The sequence below is a fragment of the Brachyhypopomus gauderio genome, chromosome 13, assembly GCF_052324685.1.
Source record: "Brachyhypopomus gauderio isolate BG-103 chromosome 13, BGAUD_0.2, whole genome shotgun sequence".
NCBI classification, from domain to species: domain Eukaryota; kingdom Metazoa; phylum Chordata; class Actinopteri; order Gymnotiformes; family Hypopomidae; genus Brachyhypopomus; species Brachyhypopomus gauderio.
Window position 1 is genome coordinate 7,369,875 of NC_135223.1, and position 22,855 is coordinate 7,392,729.

Sequence of the window (22,855 nt, forward strand, 5' to 3'; positions counted from 1 at the left end):
GGACAGAGCAGAAAAAGAGAGATTGTAAAATATTATTGATAATAAATCGTTTTAAAAGTATTTTTTATTTTATATTGTTTTTATTCTAGGGATATGTGCATGTGTCCTGAGCAGTATTGTAGATGCAACCTGTTACTCGCTACGTTTGTTTGAATAAGTTAGATTTGATTTAATCAGTTGCTTACGCGCAACTACTACATCTATTACTAGAAGATAATGAGAATAAAGATATGAGATATGGTGGTATTGTAGATTATTTGCAACTAATGTTGGTTTTCTAAACGAAAGAACAAAGGGCATTAACGAGTATGTTGTAACTCTAACTGAGAAACTGTTAAATAAAACACGAATAAATAAAACATTCACACATAATTAAAATGATTATTCGTGACTTTATTTTACAGGAAAGACTTGCTGAGATGTCTTCGACGTGTGTTGTGTAATAAGTAAAGTTTACACCTCGTCCACGCGCCTGTCTGACACGCGCACACCAGTTTTACACTTGGACACAAACGTTGGGGACGATAGAAAGAGTGAGGAGCACTCCTCTCCCTCCAGGGTGTGTGTGTGTGTGTGTGTGTGAGAGAGAGAGAGCTGTTTGGGAGAGTTAGGTGAAGGTTATTTGGTGGTTGAACCACTTGGTCACACTACGGCAGTTCTGCTGAGGATCTGGTCCAGCTCAGAAGAGAGAATGTGGACTCTGTGCAGGTAGGTTCGGTGACCCAAAGACCTCCCGAATCACTTATGAGCGACTCGATTAAGGACATTTGGGATGATTTCTTTTACGTTTTTTTACTATACGGTTAACTTGTACACTCGCGTGGGGACCTGAACGATGGACGTAGCGGACTGTGTCTCCCGTCCGGCTGCTGTGTCCTGCGGGTCTGTCCTGGGTGGACCTGGTACGGTGGACGATCCTGGTTCGGTTTCAGCTCAATCTCGTTCATGTTTTCACTCGAGTCTGCGGCGACTGTAGTGGCCAAACCGGACCGTGGACAGACGTGGAGGTCCGTACTGCGGGTTCAACCGAGACCTGTGTGTCCGTGGTTCTTCAAGCTGGTACCTCCAGCTCTCCGCGGTTCCGTGGTTCCGCGGCTCCATGGTCCAGCACCAAGAGGATGGGCCGTCGTGTGTGGGCTCCTGTTTCAACTAGTCATTACGGTTTCCCGAAGTTGGGCTGCGGCTACAAACCTAATGCGTGGTTTTATGTAGCCACGATAATACCAAAGCCACAGAAGAAATGGACACACTTGAAGACATTAACGACTTCAACAAACCCCTCCACGTACAGAACGACCAGGACCAGGACCTCGGAACCGCCGGACATCAGACTAGTCCAGAGGAGCTGTAGAAAACGCGAGAAAAAAAACCAATTTAACCACCGTGTTGCATTTAGTAAAACCACCACATTCTCCAAAATTAATTGAAATATTCTGGCCAAACTTTATTGGAAACTAAACCAAAGTCTCCCTACCACAACCCCAAGAATGCGCGGTTCTTCTTTAGAGCGGCTACATTGGTCGAACGGAATGTGTTAAGACGCGGATTAGAGGAACAGAGAAGGTCTGTTCTTCTGGACAAAACCAACCAAGCACCCCGTTACCACACACATCTCCGCACACTCACCAGCGTTTATTAAAAGTTAAAAATAAGAACATAAGGTTCGAAGGGACGCGACTTCATAGTGGAAACGTGGCCATACTGGGTTGGTGGTGTGTGTTCGTGAGATCACTCTATCTTCATCTCTGCAGGTTGTTTTTGATATGGAGCGCGGTGCTGAGCTTCATGTGTGGGACTGAAGCAGATAAGAACGAAAAATCAGTAAGTAATCATCGTGCTGCTCTATCCTTATTTACACATGAATACTGTAAATGTGAATTTGGTATTTAGACGCCGCTTCTCATATTATTTTTAATTGGACTTAAGATTCATCTTGCTTGTAGCACACTGGAAAAAGAGAAAACGTGTGTGTGTGTGTGTGTGTGTGTGTGTGTGTGTGTGTGTGCATGAGTGTGTGTGTGTGTGTGTGTGTGTGTGAGTGCATGTGTGTGTGTGTGTGCGTGAGAGAGAGAGAGAGAGTGTGTGTGTATGTGTGTGTGTGTGTGTGTGAGAGAGAGAGAGAGTGTGTGTATGCGTGTGTGTGTGTGTGTACACACACGTGCGTTTTCAGAGTTTGGCAGCTGGAGCATGACGTGTCTTGAACAGCGTTGTGGTGAATTCCTTCTTAAGGCTGTGTCCAGAGAGCCGAGACACACTGTACACACACAGCTCTTTCCATTACTGATACTGGGACCTGCCTGCTCTGACATGCGGTCTCCCCGTGCATGTGTGTGTGTTTGTGTGTGTGTGTGTGTGTGGTTGTGCGTGTGTGTGTATGCATGTAAAGTATAAGAATGTGAGGTGAGAAAAGGCCACACATATCATAGGTGTGCACAAATAGCACTACGGCTGTGTGTGTGTGTGTGTGTGTGTGTGTGTGTGTGTGTGTGTGTGTGTGTGTGTGTGTGTGTGTGTGTGTGTGGCTCTTCTTGGTTCAGTCAGAGAGGTGATGTAAACACAGCACTCTACATTCACCCTGTACTCTCTCTTTGTACACATGTATACGGGGGACACGAGTGTGTGTGTGTGTGTGTGTGTGTGTGAGTGTATGACAGAGAGAGAAGGAATGTGTCAGTGTGTTTCAGGGAACCCAAGAGAGCATGTGCATGCGTGTTTGTTTGTAGAGAGTGTGAAATGATGTGTGTGTGTGTGTTGTTTTCACACAATAATAGGTATTTTTCTGATGTTAGTCATACACCTACAGACCTGTACTGAGCAACTATAGTTTGTCTAAATGCTGTATGTCTACTGCCAAGGCCGATCACACCACATCACTGACCTGATCTAACCTGCCCACTGCTAGGCACTGAGGTTGTGTGCTAGTCTATAACTGAGGCCATGTGCTGGTCTATAACTGAGGTTGTGTGCTGGTCTGTAACAGGCTGTATGCTAGTCTATAACTGAGGCCGTGTGTTGGTCTATAACTGAGGTTGTGTGCTGGTCTGTAACAGGCTGTATTAGGGGTGCACGATATGGACTAGAATTGCGATGTGCGATAACATTGTTGGATATCCCGATATCGATGTGAACCACGATAAATTAAGATTAAAATACAGAAATGTAGTGTCTCTCTGAACAGCAGCACATTAATTTGTTTTGTTTTTTACTGTGTAATGAATCCAGAATAATTCCAAATATTTTGCAGGTTTATTCAACAATAGATTCAATCTAGGTTTATACTTTCAGGAGTGAGCGACTCCGCACACCTCGTTAACCTCCGCGAACGGCGGAAGCGTTTAATCTTGCCGTGTCACATTCTTTGCAGCGTTGTCCGAAACGATATGTAGGCCTAGTAGTATAAAAAAAACACCCCTCAAATACAGGGGAATGAACTTTTACCTGACCAATTTTAATGTTGCTTTGTGTTTCAGGTTTGAAAAGTGCTGGAATTTAGCTAAAGTATTTGAAAAGGCTTGAAATTGTAACTACTTCGTTTCACAACAAATATCTGTCTAACTGAACAGTTCTCTTGTATTACGTTAACAAATACGAGCCTCTTGTAATTCCAGGACGAAACATGAGAGAACGTGAAGACGTTAAGATTGGGCGTTTTGAAAATAAATATCCATTAAATAATGTGATAAAAAAGCGAATTATTTCGAATCATTTAGAGTATATGTATAAATATTTAATTCAATAACGTGCTGGGAATTATTGAAATGGACCTTGAAAGTGACGTACAAGTGCTTGAATTCCACCTTGTATAGGTGTATGAACCCTGCAAACATGACTGTTCTCATTGCGCCAAGACGCGGCGCGCGCGAACTTTAAATAAATAATATTAAATAATGTGATAAAAAAGCGAATTATTTCAGTATATGTATAAATATTTAATTCAATAACGTGCTGGGAATTATTGAAATGGACCTTGAAAGTGACGTACAAGTGCTTGAATTCCACCTTGTATAGGTGTATGAACCCTGCAAACATGACCGTTCTCATTGCGCCGAGACGCGGCGCGCGCGAACTTACAAAATTCGAGAGGTGCACGACCTCGTGAATCGACAGCGCGCGAGGCAATTGCACACGGGCGAAGCCACCGCGATTACGTTATTTTCGCCAACCAGGCTTAAACCAAATCGCGTGTCTGATGAGCGTGTTCGCCTCACTCCAGGGTTGCCAGGTCCTACAAAAGTTTTCCGCACAAAATCTGCGAGTGTAAGTTGTCGGCGGGAGGGGGGGGGGTGTTGCGAGTGTGAACTGGAGACAAATTAAGTATTATATCGCGATCGATTCTTAGTGTTGACTTGTAACTTCCGCAGTAGCCCAACTCAAAAGTAGCCCAAAAAACCGCACCCCGCGGCCCCAGAATTTTTACCCGCGGCTGGATTTTCAAACAAGCCCAATTTGGCGTGAAAACTGCGAACCTGGCAACTCTGCCTCACTCTGCCTCTTGCCTACTTACGTCACGTGATCATAGTCTGCAGCGCGAATAGCTCCCTCTATTGCTGGACGAGGATAATGCAATTTGAGTTTGCTGTTATTCAAGGAGTTATCGTGGCTCTTTCGATGTGTTTATCGTGAAACTTCACATCGCGATAACGATAAAAATACGATTAATCGTGCAGCCCTAGGCTGTATGCTAGTCTATAACTGAGGCCGTGTGCTGGTCTGTAACAGGCTGTATGCTAGTCTATAACTGAGGCCGTGTGTTGGTCTATAACTGAGGTTGTGTGCTGGTCTGTAACAGGCTGTATGCTGGTCTATAACAGGTCGTGTGCTGGTCTATAACTGAGGTTGTGTGCTGGTCTGTAACAGGCTGTATGCTAGTCTATAACTGAGGCCGTGTGCTGGTCTACAACTGAGGTCATGTGCTGGTCTGTAACTGAGGCTGTATGCTGGTCTATAACAGGTCGTGTGCTGGTCTATAACAGGTCGTGTGCTGGTCTATAACAGGTCATGTGCTGGTCTGTAACTGAGGCTGTATGCTGGTCTGTAACAGGCTGTATGCTAGTCTATAACTGAGGTCATGTGCTGGTCTATAACTGAGGCTGTATGCTGGTCTATAACAGGTCATGTGCTGGTCTGTAACTGAGGCTGTATGCTAGTCTATAACAGGTCGTGTGCTGGTCTATATCAGGTCGTGTGCTGGTCTATAACTGAGGTCATGTGCTGGTCTGTAACTGAGGCTGTATGCTGGTCTATAACAGGTTGTGTGCTGGTCTATAACAGGTCGTGTGCTGGTCTATAACAGGTCATGTGCTGGTCTGTAACTGAGGCTGTATGCTGGTCTATAACAGGTCATGTGCTGGTCTGTAACTGAGGCTGTATGCTGGTCTATAACAGGTCGTGTGCTGGTCTATAACAGGTCATGTGCTGGTCTGTAACTGAGGCTGTATGCTGGTCTGTAACAGGCTGTATGCTAGTCTATAACTGAGGCCGTATGCTGGTCTATAACTGAGGTCATGTGCTGGTCTGTAACTGAGGCTGTATGCTGGTCTATAACAGGTCATGTGCTGGTCTGTAACTGAGGCTGTGTGCTGGTCTATAACAGGTCGTGTGCTGGTCTATAACAGGTCGTGTGCTGGTCTATAACAGGTCATGTGCTGGTCTGTAACTGAGGCTGTATGCTGGTCTATAACAGGTCGTGTGTTGGTCTATAACTGAGGTTGTGTGCTGGTCTGTAACAGGCTGTATGCTAGTCTATAACTGAGGCTGTATGCTGGTATATAACAGGTCGTGTGCTGGTCTATATCAGGTCGTGTGCTGGTCTACAACTGAGGTCATGTGCTGGTCTGTAACTGAGGCTGTATGCTGGTCTATAACAGGTCGTGTGCTGGTCTATATCAGGTCGTGTGCTGGTCTATAACAGGTCGTGTGCTGGTCTGTAACTGATGTACTGTGTGGTCTGTGTATTTTAGGTGTCTGGACGACGCTCTCGACAGGTTGAGGAGGAGGGGCCTGAAGGCCTGTGGAGCCCATGGAGTGAGTGGGCGGAGTGTTCTCAGAGCTGTGGAGTGGGTGTGTCAGAGAGGCGGAGACACTGCATGCCACCACCCCAACCCCCACTTCAGACATGGAATGGGCCGGCCTACCTGCCAACAGGTGTTGTGAACCATGCCCCGGTGATTTCTGCTGTCAGGCCATTCTACCCCTCCATGTATCCTGACAACGAGCCCCCCCAGTACAGGCCGCCCTTTTTCTCCCCTGGGTTGCCCCTGTACCGGAACCCAGCTGGGGGGGCGGATGCAGAGCGGCCCGATCACGCGGTGCCTTTGTACCGGCCGGACTTCACACCTTCACACCGCTCTCCTCCGCTCCCCCCCTCCTCCTCCTCCTCTTCCTCACCATCACTCCCCTACGGCCAGTCGGGGAGAGCCTCCAGACGCCCGGCCAACCAGGGTTCAGCAAGGCCTGGGGGGGGCGGGAGTAGGAGGTCTGTCTCTACCAATAGGGATGCGTCTGTGAGAAGGTGATTGGTTAACCACTTGGTGTCAAGTTAAGGAGTCCCTATAATAGTTAACCTGTAACTAGCACTGAAGACTTCATATGAATTACTCTCCCTCTCTCCATCTCTCCCTCTCTCCCTCTCTCCATCTCTCCATCTCTCCTCTCTCAGGTCTGGTTCCTCTATCCGTCCAGGACAGTTTGGCTATGGACGGGTCCCGTTCTCTCTGCCTCTTCACCGGCAAAACCGCCACACGCGACACGCGCATCTCCATGGCAACGCCACAGCAGAGCCGGAGGAGACAGATGTGAGTGTGGACAGGACCAGCCCCGAGTCCGAGGGACGAGGGACAGATATGAGTGTGGACAGGACCAGCCCCGAGTCCGAGGGACGAGGGACAGATGTGAGTGTGGACAGGACCAGCCCCGAGTCCCACGGACGAGAGACAGACAAAGACACGCGTGCTGGAAGACCACGAGAAAGAACCATAACCCGCCGGGCCCCGCCTCCACTCTCCGCCCCTTACTCCTCCCCTCTCCACAGGCCACACCCTTCTCAAGACCTGCCCACTTATGGCCAGCCCCCTCCAAACCCCAACCCCCAGCCATGGAACGGTCTCCAGGAGACAGGGGCAGGCTGGGCGCCCCCTCTGGTGTCTCTGCAGAACTACAGATGTTCTGGGAAAGACCAAGAGGTCCGCACATGCAGCATACAGGTGAGTGCAGGAGCATAAGCAGACATACACAGATCATAACAGACATACACAGCTCATAACAGACATACACAGCTCATAACAGACATACACAGCTCATAACAGACATACACAGCTCATAACAGACATACACAGCTCATAACAGACATACACAGATCATAACAGACGTACACAGCTCATAACAGACGTACACAGCTCATAACAGACATACACAGATCATAACAGACATACACAGATCATAACAGAGGTACACAGATCATAACAGACATACACAGATCATAACAGACATACACAGTTCATAACAGACGTGCACAGCTCATAACAGACATACACAGATCATAACAGAGGTACACAGCTCATAACAGACGTACACAGCTCATAACAGACATACACAGCTCATAACAGACATACACAGATCATAACAGAGGTACACAGCTCATAACAGACGTACACAGCTCATAACAGACATACACAGCTCATAACAGACATACACAGATCATAACAGAGGTACACAGCTCATAACAGAGGTACACAGCTCATAACAGACATACACAGCTCATAACAGACATACACAGCTCATAACAGACATACACAGATCATAACAGAGGTACACAGCTCATAACAGACATACACAGCTCATAACAGACATACACAGATCATAACAGACGTGCACAGCTCATAACAGACGTGCACAGCTCATAACAGACGTGCACAGCTCATAACAGACGTGCACAGCTCATAACAGACATACACAGCTCATAACAGACATACACAGCTCATAACAGACATACACAGTTCATAACAGACATACACAGATCATATCAGAGGTATACAGCTCATAACAGAGGTACACAGCTCATAACAGAGGTACACAGCTCATAACAGACATACACAGCTCATAACAGAGGTACACAGCTCATAACAGACATACACAGCTCATAACAGACATACACAGCTCATAACAGACATGCACAGCTCATAACAGACATACACAGCTCATAACAGACATACACAGCTCATAACAGACGTGCACAGCTCATAACAGACATACTCTGCTCATAACAGACGTACACAGCTCATAACAGACGTGCACAGCTCATAACAGACATACACAGCTCATAACAGACGTACACAGCTCATAACAGACGTGCACAGCTCATAACAGACGTGCACAGCTCATAACAGACATACACAGCTCATAACAGACGTGCACAGCTCAAATGCAGACGTGCACAGCTCATAAGCAGACGTGCACAGCTCATAAGCAGACGTACATAGCTCATAAGCAGACATGAGCAGACGTACACAGCTCATAAGCAGACATGAGAAGACGTACACAGCTCATAAGCAGACATGAGCAGAGGTACACAGCTCATAAGCAGACATACACAGCTCATAAGCAGACATACACAGCTCATAAGCAGACATACACAGCTCATAACAGACGTACACAGCTCATAACAGACGTACACAGCTCATAAGCAGACGTACACAGCTCATAAGGCCCTCATAACGGGCTATGCTTGTGTGGTGTGTCCTGTGGAATCCTGGGTAAAGGACAGACTGACGTTGCCATTCTGAGTTAGTTCTGAGTGTGTTCTGAGTTAGTTCTGAGTGTGTTCTGAGTGTGTTCTGAGTGTGTTCTGAGTTAGTTCTGAGTTAGTTCTGAGTGTGTTCTGAGTGTGTTCTGAGTTAGTTCTGAGTGTGTTCTGAGTGTGTTCTGAGATCATACAGCATTGCTGATGATGCTGTGAGAATGTGGACAGACACAGGCAGGAGGTGATTGTCCTATCAAGAGAACAGCCATGTCCATGTGTCCATGTGTGTGTCCATGTGTGTGTCCATGTAATGTGCCATATTTTGTCAATTGTGAATTTTTCACTGAAATCTAAATTTGTCCTCCGCATTTACCCATCTGTGCAGATAGAACACAAACACACACACACACACTAGTGATTACTAGGCTGTGGTGCACACACACACACACACACACACACACACACACACACACACACACACACACACACACAAACTAGTGATTACTAGGGGGCTGTGGATCACACGTGCCCAGAGCGGTGGACAGCCCTAGCCCGGCACCCGGGGAGCAGTTGGGGTTAGGTGCCTTGCTCAAGGGCACCTCAGTCATGGCCTCAGGTCTGGGAATTGAACCCACAACCCTCCGGTCACAAGACCAGTTCCCTACCACAGGACCATGACTGCCCCCCATGTGTGTGTGCATGTGTGTGTGCACGTGTGTGTGCACGTGTGTGTGCACGTGTGTGTGCACGTGTGTGTGCACGTGTGTGTTCAAAGTATAACTAGTGAGCATTCACATACTCTGTGTGAGCTAGTGGGAGTGTCCACACACTGGTGGGAGTGTCCACCCACTGGCAGGAATCCAATCGCCTGTGCCAGGGCTCAGAGAAGTTCACACAGATGGGCGTCGGCCCTTCTCCCAGACCTGGGCGGAGTCTGCTTCTGTGCAAGCCCTGCGGTTTGGAAGGTTCTGTTAAGGCCACCTGGATCGATCACAGTTGCATGTTTGAAGTAAAGAAGGACTGGATGCCTCCGGTCCTCAGTGGCTCATAGTCCAGCCAACACTTTCCTTCTCTCTGGTCAGGTGGCCGTGCTCCTCTGGCACAGGTGTGTAAGAATCTGGGTGAGACCCAGTGAGACCTGGTGAGACCAGGACGCAATATACAGCAGGCGGGGTCTGAGAAATTAGGGGGTGGTCTGAGCTGTAAGGGGGGGTGTCTGAGAAATTACACACACACACCCCTCACACACACACACACACACACACACACACACACACACACACACACACACACACACACACACACACACACACACACCCTTTCTTTCTGGGTGGTGTTGGTCCATCCACTTGACCCAGAGGAAGTCAGAAGTCTCTTCATGCTCATGTTGGCAGGAGGGTTGGGCAGTGATGCCAGCCACACTAATAACCATCGTGTGAAGGCTGAGTCCCTCCCTGGCCAGCCCAGGACTGAGGTTCATGTCCCCTCTCCTCTGTGTGTGTGTGTGTGTGTGTGTGTGTGTGTGTGTGTGTGTGTGTGTGTGTGTGTGTGTGTGTCAGCAACCAGCCGCTTCAACTAAGGAAAAGGGGAGAGTTGAACTGGGGAGGTGACGTTATTCACAACACAGTGAAAGAGACCACTGTTTTAAAACAGGAACCAGGGGCACACACTCCTTACAGATGTGCACACACACACAAACACAGTACACTATTTTCAGGAGGAAAAAGAGAAGCATGAAAGAGGAAGAAAGAATGGGAAGGAAAAGAGAAGTGCACAGGATTCAGAGAAATGGCAAGAGAGAGGGAGAGAAGAAAGAAGGATGTAGGGAGGGAGGGAGAGAAAGCAGAGTGACTTGTTTCTTTATCTCACTCTCACTCATCTCATTCTCACTTTTTAATCTCTTTCTCTTGCATGTCTCTTGGCATTCTCCAAGTTCCTCTTTTACTCTTTCATCTCTCTGTTTCCTCCATTCTTTTTGTCTCTCCATCTTGTGGATGCACCCTTCAGGATGGCCCAGTGATCCCAGTGCAGGGTCTGGTCTAGCTATGCTGGCTGTGCTGGTATGGAAGTCACACTCATCTAAAGTCATTCAGTTTGCTAGACACCTGGAATATGTGATTATCTGTTTTTGGGTAAGATCTGGTTTGATTGACTGTGGCTAGCTAGGTATCTGTACAGCTTAGGGTTGCCACCTGTCCTGGTTTTCCCGGGACTGTCCCGGTTTTCACGTCGCTGTCCCGGTTTTCCCGGGCTGTCCCGGTTTGTCCCGGTTTTCCTTCTTTTTAATATTCGGTCCCGGCAAAAAAAAAAAAAATCCTTTAATGTCCCGGTTTTCACTAGGTTAGTTCAAACGACTATTTAAACTGTTTCTGCACACTTAAAATCCGCTGTGTCCATTTTACGTTTGACCCCCCGGCAACAATTTTCGTTCGCGTGTGACAGAGTGTCCTTGTTTTTGGTCAGACCTAGGTGGCAACCCTAGTACAGCTGGAGGTGTAAGGTCCTGAGTGTAAACATGGCTGAGAGATGACCCCTCACACAGGAAGAGGAAATGAACTGAATTCCCAGCTGGAAAGAGTCAGCTGTCTGAAACCTGTGATGTCCCCCTTTGGAAACAGTGCTAACATGAATGGTTCTCACAAGCTGCCTAAGTGTAACTTGTGTGTGTATGTTTGTATGTGTGTGTTTCATTTACATACCCATACATTTTCTAAAAAGATTTGACCCCACCAATGTTTAGCCCCCCTCTAGTCTGAAACAGTTCACTGCTTTATTCTGATACAGTTCACTGCACTAGTCTGTGATTCAGTGGCACTAGTCTGTGATCAAAGGTGTCAGAAGTATTCACATTCATTACTCAGGTAGAAATATAAATACTAGGGTTAAAAAGTACTTCTGTAGAAGTTGAAGTATCAACTCAAGCTTTTACTCAAGTAAAAGTGTAAAAGTACTGCTTTCAAAACTACTTAAAGTATAAATGTTAAAGTAATGTAAGGGGAAAAAAGCCATTAAGGACAAAAGCTTAGGTTGCACCACAGGGGTCTATAGTGCACTAGCCACCTCCCCAAAAACCCCATTCTTCTAAAAGCCATAATGACTATAATGTTATATTAAAATGTTAATGTTGAAAAATTGGCACATATGCCCATTGAATGAATGTACTTTAGTACAAGGGTTGGTTGGTTTTCTTGGCTACCAACTTGTAACGTATGTCAGAGACAGGAGTGACGCAAACACAATAGAATGAATATTTATTAAAAGGGGAACGTCAAAACACTAGACAGAATACAGATAGGAACTACACTATACACCGAAAGACTAATACTATAGAACGAGACAACTAAGCAAAGTCAACACACATAGGAACATTACCACAACACGCGCTACATGAACAGAACGAGAACCATAACACCAAGGGGAGTAATGACGAAGGGGAGAGAGAGAATAAACCAGACTAAAACTAAACACAACGAAGGAAGAACAGAACACGACGAGGTTAAACATAAAAAAGGCTAAGCTAACTAGAATATATGAGCGACAGGGAAACTAACAACAGTATAATTGATCAATAAGACAGACAACACAGAGCGGATCAGAAGGGCAACAGGAAGAGAATCTACACTAACTGGAGCACATAGAGAAAACACTAGAACATGAATCAGGATAACCTATGAACGGGGACCACGAAAGAGCAGGAAGGCAAAGGAAGACTTACGTACAATGACCAACAACAAGGAATAGAACAGAGGGGTTTAAATGCACTGAACCATGGAGGTGAAACGAGACGCAGGTGGGAACACTGAGGACAGGGGCGTGGCAGACAGAAGGGAAACCAAGGAAACGGGGAAAACTAGGCGGGACCAGGGAAGAGGGAGGAGCTGGACGTGACACAACCTCCTCGCTGGTGCTTAGTTGGGACACTTCGCTCGAATTCTCTTGAGTCTCTGCCACGGACATCTTTATACTAAGCTACATACGTCTGCTACGTCCTCGCTGGAGTGTGACGTGACGTGTGCAGGTGCGATGGATCACGTACAAACCAATAGGGTGTCGGAATATTATATGTTTATACTTCTCATCCAACCACAATCCGGATAGCACTATTAGGATAGGGGTTTTTTTTAACGATGAAACGATGAAAACAAGTCTAAATGAAATAGCAGTAACGAGGCTATTTTTAAATGTAAGGAGTAGAAAGTACAGATAATGGTGTAAAAATGTAAGGAGTAGAAATAAAAAGTCAGCTGAAAAATAATTACTTCAGTAAAGTATAAATAACCAAAATTTCTACTTAAGTAAGGTAACGAAGTATTTGTACTTCGTTACTTGACAACTCTGTCTGTGATACTGTTCACTGCTTTAGTCTGTGATACAGTTGACTGATTTTACTTTTCTCTATTCCTTGTTTTCCTCTTGGACTTTTTCTTCATTCCTCTTCTCTTTCTCCTCACTCTCTCTCCTTCTCTCCTCACTCTCTCTCCTCTCTCTCTCTATCCTCACTCTCTCTCTCTCCTCTCTCTCTCTTTCTTTCTCTTCACTCTCTCTCTCCTGTCCTCTTTTCCACCTTGATCCTTTTTCTAGTGTCCCCTTATTCTAGTTTCTTCTCCTCACACATATAGACTCACACTCACATGGTCACACACATGCTCAGATCCTTACACAGACACACACATGCTACACAAACACAAGCACACACACACACCCGTGTTTTGGCTAACATGTCATTAGCATGATCTGTTATTGTTAAATAATACCACTGTTTATCTCTGGATTTTCATGTACTAGTTTGGAGAAATGTGTGTCTCTGTGTGTGTGTGTGTGTGTGTGTGTCTCTGTGTGTGTGTGTGTGTGTGTGTGTGTGTGTGCACTTTTTGGAGCATGTCTGACCATGAATTCTTTCTGCACCTCTTGAGAGACAGTGTGTGTCTGTGTGTCTGTGTGTCTGTGTGTGTTCTAAACCTCACCAGCTGCTGGAAGATTTCGGCAGCTGGACAGCAGAGTGGAAAAAATACAGAAAGAAAGACTGAAGGAATTAAAACAAAATCCAGAAATAAAGAATCTGGAAGAGAGAATAAAGTAATGTGAAGTTGGAATGTGGTGAAGTGTGTGTGTGTGTGTTTGTATGTGTATATGTGTGTGTGTGTGTGTGTGTGTGTGTGTGTGTGTGTGTGTGTGTGTGTGTGTGTGTGTGTGTATCTGCATTTGTGTCTGTGTGTATACGTCTCTGTGCATGTGTGTCTATATCTATGTATGCATGTGTGTGTGTGTGTACATATGTATTTCTGTGCAAGTGTGTACGTGTGTGTTTGCATGCTTGCGTGTATGTGTGTGTGCGTCTGTATGAGTGTGTGAGTGTATGAGAGTGTGAGTGTGTGTGCGTCTGTATGAGAGTGAGAGTGTGTGCGTCTGTGTGAGAGTGTGAGTGCGTGAGTGTATGAGAGTGCGTGAGTGTATGAGAGTGTGAGAGTGTATGGGAGTGTGAGAGTGTATGGGAGTGTGTGAGAGTGTATGGGAGTGTGTGAGAGTGCGTGAGTGTATGAGAATGCGTGAGTGTATGAGAGTGCGTGAGTGTATGAGAGTGCGTGAGTGTATGAGAGTGTGAGAGTGTATGAGAGTGTATGGGAGTGTATGAGAGTGAGTGAGTGTATGAGAATGCGTGAGTGTATGAGAGTGCGTGAGAGTGTATGTGAGTGTGTGCATCTGTATGAGAGTGTGTGTAGAGTGCATCAGATTGCGTGAGAGTGTATGAGAGTGTGTGCATCTGTATGAGAGTCCGTGAGAGTGTATGAGAGTGTGTGCATCTGTATGAGAGTGTGTGTAGAGTGCATCAGATTGCGTGAGAGTGTATGAGAGTGTGTGCATCTGTATGAGAGTCCGTGAGAGTGTATGTGAGTGTGTGCATCTGTATGAGAGTGTGTGTAGAGTGCATCAGATTGCGTGAGAGTGTATGAGAGTGTGTGCATCTGTATGAGAGTGTGTGTAGAGTGTATGAGAGTGCGTGAGAGTGTATGAGAGTGTGTGCATCTGTATGAGAGTATGTGAGAGTGTATGAGAGTGTGTGCATCTGTATGAGAGTCCGTGAGAGTGTATGAGAGTGTGTGCATCTGTATGAGAGTGTGTGTAGAGTGTATGAGAGTGCGTGAGAGTGTATGAGAGTGTGTGCATCTGTATGAGAGTATGTGAGAGTGTGTGGACAGAGAAGCACAGCTGTTTTATGCTGAGAGTTCATAGTAAGTGCAGAGGAATCAAAACTCTCTATACATTCACTCTGGAGCTCTAATCCCGCCATATGTTTGTGTGTGCGAAAACACTACAACCAGATTTCCTACTAAGCTCACAGTTGTAATGAGACCTGAGACCTGTGTGTGTGTGTGTGTGTGTGTGTGTGTGTGTGTGTGTGTGTGTGTGTGTGTGTGTGTGTGTGTGTGTGTGTGTGTGTGTGTGTGTGTGAGAGAGAGAGAGAGAGAGACCTGACTGGATTCTTTTTTGACAGTAGACCCATTAGTAAGGACCACTCAGGAATTTAGTTTGTAGGTCTATAGAAAGATAATGTGCCCTCTCTCTCTCTCATCCCCCTCCCCCTCTCTCTCACCCCCTTCCTACCCCCTCTCTCCCCCCCTCTCTCTCCCTTTCTTTCACTCTCTCTCTCTCCCCCTCTCCCTTCCTCATTCTCTCTCACTCTCTCTCTGGCCCCATTTTCTTTTTCTCTGCTATAGAACCCAGTGAGTCACTGTTTAACTGCCTGTTGAAGTCTGTAAGGGAATATCTCCCTATTTAATTGCAGTAATCCATCAGCTTAAAGAGTCTGTGTGTGTGTGTGTGTGTGTGTGTGTGTGTGTGTGTGTGTGTGTGTGTGTGTGTGTGTGTGCACTATTGTGGATCTTATTTGATCTCATCTCTGTTTAACATTTGGTGGTATCATCCACCACAGCTGAGTTTAAAGGCTTCCAACTTGAAGAGTTTCCAAACACTTAAGTGTTAAAACTCAAACGCACCTGCAGGTATGGCCTGAGTACATTTTCACTCTCACTCCTACTCAATCACTCTGACTTACTGTTACACCTACTCATTTGCTTTCACTCCTACTCATTCACTCATTTACCCTTATTCACTCCTGCTCACTCTGGCTTACTCCCACTCACATCTACATACACACACACACACACACACACACACACACACACACACACACACACACACACACACACACACATATTTCTGTCTCTCTGAGGAGCTCTATGTAGTCATTTCTCGCACTCTCTTCCTGTCTGTCTGTCTGTGGCTGTATCACTTTGGCTCTTTCTGCTTCTCTGAACATTTGTATTATGGGCCTCTTTCTTTCTACAGTACCCTCTTTCCTTTTCTCTCTCTCCCTCTCTTTACCTCTTTCCTTCTCTCTCTCTCTATCCTTCTCACATGTCCTCTGTCTTTCCTCCTCTGTCCCTCTCTCCTTCTCTTTCCCACTTACCCCCTCTCCCCCCCCTCTCTCTCCCCCTTTTTCTCCCCCTCTCTTCCTCTCCCTCCCTTTCTCTCTTAACCATTCATATTTACTTTTTCTTTCACCTCCACTCTTATTTCTTTGTCTCTCTCTCTTAACCACCTGCCTCATCTCCATCTCTCTCCCTCTCTCATCTCTCTCCCTCTCTCTATGTTTCTCTCCATATATCTGTCTCTCTCATCTCTCTCTCTTTCTCTTTCTCTCCACATCTTTCTGTCTCTTTCAGTGAACATATTTATGGGTGTGTGTATTTTCCACATTCTCCATTATTTCCATATGGTGGCTAATACAGTGTTACCGGATACGGGTCAGCCCACTATCCCTCTTACACACACACACACACACACACACACACACACAAACACATGCGCGCACGCACACGTATGCACACACATGCTTGTACACACACACATACACACACGCATGCAGACACAGACACACACACACACAGACACACACTGTATAATTTACTGGGACTAAACAGGCAGTCTCTGTCTCTCCAGCCATGTCCTGGTTCTGCTGTGGATCCCAGAGCGGAGCAGTGTGCTGCATTCAACAACAAGGAGTTCATGGGCCGTGCGTACGACTGGGAGCCATTCACCGAAGGTAAGAGGAGGAAAGGAGAGCCAGCCAGGAGGAGAGGAGAGCCAACCAGGAGACGGCAGAATCACAGACAGCTCAGGGGTATCCTGGGGAGTCACAACCCATCCCAGCTCCAAGAGTAGAGTATTAGTAGTAGTAGAGTATTAGTAGTAGTAGTAGATTATTAGTAGTAGTAGAGTATTAGTAAGGGAGGGAGGAGAAACACCGCGGCGGCCAGAAAAGTGGCAGCTCAGGGAAGTGCTGTATATATATAAATATACACAGCATAGATTTAAAAAAGGATTACCGAATGAAAAGGAGAAGTGTATAATGGATCTTCAAACATGAATGCACAAACACAGACACACAGAACAGATCAAGAAATCAACTTGATGGACTTAGGAAAGAAAGATTGGAAGGAGGGTTCTTGATGGTGTAGCAACAGTTTGAAAGATTAGGCTGGTGCTACTGAATGGGTGAAAGGACAGAGGGTGCGTAAGCATGGGTAGAATGCAGCAATGGAAGACAAGTGGAAAGAAAAATGGAGAGATACAAACAGATGTGCAGCACCAGGCCAGTCTGGGTGAGCCTCACACAGGACACACTGAGGGACCTGCCACCTCTCCACTCAACCAGCTTATGGATCAGGTCTATGTGAGACAGCAGGTCTATGTGAGACAGCAGGTCTGTGTAAGACAGCAGGTCTGTGTGACACAGCAGGTCTGTGTGTGAGACAGCAGGTCTGTGTGTGAGACAGCAGGTCTGTGTGTGAGACAGCAGGTCTGTTTGAAACAGCAGGTCTGTGTAACGCAGAGCCTTTGTGATGGGATCTGTGTGACAGCAGGTAAATAGAGAGAGTGGGGAGCTAATGAGTTGGGGTAAATATAGGGGGTAGTTAGAGAAAGTGTGGGGTAACTAATGAGTTGGGGTAGATAGACGGGGTAGTTAGAGAGTGTGGGGTAACTAATGAGTTGGGGTTGATAGAGAGTTTGTGGAGTTCTTTTTGTCTGTTAGCATAGCAGGAATGTCCATGTAGGTCATGTTGTTGTTCTGTGCTCCCCTCCTCTTCCTCCCCCTCCTCTTCCTCTCTCGCCCTGGTCTGGACTGTCTCTCACTCCCTCTATCCAGCATTAGTCGTTTAGAGATGGAGATAGCCAGGAAGCTACTATAGACAAGAGAGGCTCTGGTGTCTCTCTACCCAACACCCCCACTCAGAGAGAGAGAGAGAGAGAGAGAGAGAGAGAGAGAGAGAGAGAGGAGAGAGAGAGAGAGAGAGAGAGAGAGAGAGAGAGAGAGTGAAATATGTTAAGTAGGGGTAGCTGTCTGCATCTCTCTCCAAACATTCAGCATGTTGTCATCGTCCCCCCCCACTTCCGTCACTGTCTCCACTGTAATCTCTCAAAGATAACTATGACAGAATGGACCAATGGTGAGAAATCTATTCCTCCCTCTCTTTCTCTCTCTCTCTCTCTCTCTCTCTCTCTCTCTCTCTCTCTCTCTCTCTCTCTCTCTCTCTCTCTCTCTCTCTCCCTCTCTCATAAACACACACATTCACTCGTTGACCTGAACTGGTATTGAGTGAGAGGGGATGGATGGTCAGATTTTTCTGTTGTTAATGTGGAAGCCCTTCTAACTCACCCTTCTAACATTCACCCTTCTAACTCACCCTTCTAACATTCACCCTTCTAACTCACCCTTTGAACTCACTCTTCTAACTCACCCTTCTAACTCACCCTTCTAATATTCACCCTTCCACACTGCTGTAGTGCTTCTCCACAGTGATCACTGTGAGCAAGATATCATGTTGGTATAGCAGTTAGCAATTAACAATCAGGAACTGGTCAGATGAGTGTATGTTTGAGATGGCTTTAGGGGTGTTAGGGGTGTGTGTGTTTGTGTTAGTGTGTTAGGAATGTAATGCTGTGTGTTAGGAGTGTATCCATGTGTGTTAGGGTGTAGTAGGACTGCTGTGGTATGTTAGTGTGTGATAGTTGTGAAATGATGGGTGACCAGGTGTGACTAGGTAGTAAATGGGCCTACAAAAATGAAACATTCAAGAAAACATTTGCACACTTATTCCTAAACACATACTGATACTCACTCTCCAACATACTCTCACTCACTCTCTCCCACTCTTAAAACACACACACCCTCTCCCACACACACTCTCACTCCCACACACACTCCCTCTCCCAGACACTCATGCTCACTCTCACTGTCAAACAAACTCTCATGTCCAAACCCCTGCTCTCCTAAACACACAGACACACAGACGCCCACACCATCCCTGTCCACTGGTCCTCTGATATTATGTGTGTATGGTATATTCTCCTCACTGTCTTCTGCCCTGTACAGTGGGGAAACATGCCTGTACTTGGCTGTGGTTCAGAGTTATTATTGTTGTTGTTATTGTTATATTATTATTATTATTCTGCCTACACAGATTGACTTTATTCATCCATGGACGTTAAGCAGACAACAGCTCAGTGACTGCTGCTTGGCAACTTAATTGTTTACATTTTTGCAAAAAGACAAAAGTGATTTACACTCACACTGTCTCTCTCTCTCTCTCTCTGTCTCTCTCTCTCTCTATCTTTCTCTCTCTCTCTCTCTCTCCCTCTCTCTCCCTCTCAGTCGGAGTGGAGCAGCAGTGTGAACTCACATGTCGGCCGGTAGGTTTTCGTTTTTACGTGCGACAGGCGGAGCGAGTGAGAGATGGAACGCCCTGTGTCAACAGCACGTCCAACGACGTGTGTGTAGGGGGGCACTGTCTGGTGAGAATACACACTAACACACACTAACACACATCATTACACTATTACAGTTTTTTGCAGATGCCAAGACCCAATTTTTGAAAGTATGTCTCCTTTTGTCAAAACTTAACACCCAGTACCACACAAACAACATGAAAAACATCTCATATTTTTGGAAAAAGCAAGCACTTCAACCAAAACTCTTTCTACTCTTGCCGAAACCATATTTTTGCATCCAAATTTTTTACACAAATATCAGATGAACAGCATTTTGTCAGGGCAGTCTCCAGGGTCACCACCAGGAGGAGCCCACGAGCCAGACCTCAGGCTAATCAGCGGTGATGGCCTGCACCTGTTGTCCTGGGTTTATAAGGAAGACAGATGCAGTGTCTCACCACTGAGTTGTCTGCCTTCTTTGTTGCCAACCCTCAGCCCTTCTCTCTGTTGTGTCACGACAAGGTGTCTCGCCACCCTGCCTCATTCTTGTTTGAGATTTTTTGTTTTTTATACTGTCACTTCGAGTACTTACCTCCTGCGCCGCTCCCTGGCCTCTCTCAAGTTTTCCTGTCATTTCCTGTCATTTTTCCTGTCCGTTTGGTTTTGGTTTTGGGAAGGGTTTTTTGTACTTTGCGGTGTTTGCCAGCCAGCCAGTTACTTCCCCTGGCGTACTTTGTTTTTCTTTGGTTTTTTGTTTTTCGTGTTGATTTCATTCCACGAATATTTCTGTTATCCTGTGTTTTCCGCGTTGATTATTTCCGCGATTGCTTTCTGTTCTCCCTCGTCATCTGCACTAAATATTCTCTGCGAATTAGTTCTGTTTTCTCGCACTTGTAATATTGCTTATTGCACGGACAAGGCTTTTGAGTCCACTATTTCGTCTCCTAAATCCCCCACTCTGACACCTTTCATATATGACAACTACATATTGATGTAACAAATGCAAAACACTACTACCATGTGTTTGAGTGTTCAGTGTATAATCTCCTGTAAAGGTCTGTCATAATACTCCCATACTGTAAACACATGGATAACACAAACTACAAAAAAGAACAACAAAAAACAAAATAGCATACAACATACAACATTAGGATGCACAATGTCTCACTTTTGGGTCTTGCTACAAGATCACATCAACGTCACAGGCGATGCCCTCTTTGGTCAGACAGCGGGGGGAGGACCTTGTTGACTGACGTCTCCACCCCTCTCATGCTCTCTCATCGGTCTCACCACAAACGTCCTCCATCACCTACTGAATGGATTTGCATTGGTGGGGTTGGCGACCACCTCAATAAGAAAAATAATTCAGTAGGAAAGGAGAGTTTGGTGGAGTTGAAGCACAACAAATTGAAGCTGTTAAGTGAACCAGTTTGTACTTGAGCAGCCCAGTGCAAACTTGCGTTGCCCCAAACGACAACACACCCATATGACAACACCAAAGACGACGACACACCCATATGAAAACACCAAAGACGACGACACACCCATATGACAACACCAAAGACGACGACACACCCATATGACAACACCAAAGACGACGACACACCCATATGACAACACCAAAGACGACACACCCATATGACAACACCAAAGACGACACACCCATATGACAACACCAAAGACGACGACACACCCATATGACAACACCAAAGACGACGACACACCCATATGACAACACCAAAGACGACGACACACCCATATGACAACACCAAAGACGACACACCCATATGACAACACCAAAGACGACACACCCATATGACAACACCAAAGACGACAACACACCCATATGACAACACCAAAGACGACACACCCATATGACAACACCAAAGATGACGACACACCCATATGACAACACCAAAGATGACGACACACCCATATGACAACACCAAAGATGACGACACACCCATATGACAACACCAAAGACGACACACCCATATGAAAACACCAAAGACGACGACACACCCATATGACAACACCAAAGATGACGACACACCCATATGAAAACACCAAAGATGACGACACACCCATATGACAACACCAAAGATGACGACACACCCATATGACAACACCAAAGACGACACACCCATATGACAACACCAAAGATGACGACACACCCATATGACAACACCAAAGACGACGACACACCCATATGACAACACCAAAGACGACGACACACCCATATGACAACACCAAAGACGACACACCCATATGACAACACCAAAGATGACGACACACCCATATGACAACACCAAAGACGACGACACACCCATATGACAACACCAAAGACGACGACACACCCATATGACAACACCAAAGACGACGACACACCCATATGACAACACCAAAGACGACGACACACCCATATGACAACACCAAAGACGACGACACGCCCATATGACAACACCAAAGACGACGACACGCCCATATGACAACACCAAAGACGACGACACGCCCATATGACAACACCAAAGACGACGACACGCCCATATGACAACACCAAAGACGACGACACGCCCATATGACAACACCAAAGACGACGACACGCCCATATGACAACACCAAAGACGACGACACGCCCATATGACAACACCAAAGACGACGACACGCCCATATGACAACACCAAAGACGACACACCCATATGAAAACACCAAAGACGACACACCCATATGACAACACCAAAGACGACACACCCATATGACAACACCAAAGACGACGACACACCCATATGACAACACCAAAGACGACGACACACCCATATGACAACACCAAAGATGACGACACACCCATATGACAACACCAAAGATGACGACACACCCATATGACAACACCAAAGACGACGACACACCCAGACTGTTCTGGTGTAACGGTGTGAACTGCCCATGTGAGGTAGTCATGGTCTGGTGGTAGGGAACTGGTCTTGTGACCGGAGGGTCGTGGGTTCGATTCCCAGACCTGAGGCCATGACTGAGGTGCCCTTGAGCAAGGCACCTAACCCCAACTGCTCCCCGGGCGCCAGGCTAGGGCTGCCCACCGCTCTGGGCACGTGTGATCCACAGCCCCCTAGTAATCACTAGTGTGTGTGTGTGTGTGTGTGTGTGTGTGTGTGTGTGTGTGTGTGTGTGTGTGTGTGTGTGTGTGTGTGTGTGTGTGTGTGTGTGTGTTCTAACTGCACAGATGGGTTAAAAGCAGAGGACAAATTTCAATTGTGGTGTAAAAATCACAATTGACAAAATATGGCACATTTACAAAACTAGGCAGGCAAGACACAATTGTGAGAGAGGAAGGTT

General features: G+C 46.2%; 1 protein-coding gene across 2 annotated transcripts in view; it reads left to right on the top strand.

Moving 5' to 3' along the window:
- The first annotated feature begins 495 nt into the window (after positions 1–495).
- Positions 496–22,855, top strand: part of adamtsl4 (ADAMTS-like 4) — a 54,754-nt gene continuing 32,394 nt past the window's right edge. The window contains exons 1-6 of one of the 2 annotated variants that reach the window (XM_076970521.1): positions 496–708; positions 1,752–1,821; positions 5,961–6,511; positions 6,659–7,202; positions 16,739–16,841; positions 19,452–19,591. In XM_076970521.1, coding sequence (XP_076826636.1) covers positions 692–708; positions 1,752–1,821; positions 5,961–6,511; positions 6,659–7,202; positions 16,739–16,841; positions 19,452–19,591 — 1,425 coding nt within the window. In that variant the 5' untranslated portion in view covers positions 496–691. Of the gene's footprint in view, positions 709–1,334; positions 1,564–1,751; positions 1,822–5,960; positions 6,512–6,658; positions 7,203–16,738; positions 16,842–19,451; positions 19,592–22,855 lie in introns of those variants that run through there. The other variant, XM_076970522.1, reaches the window with a different exon arrangement.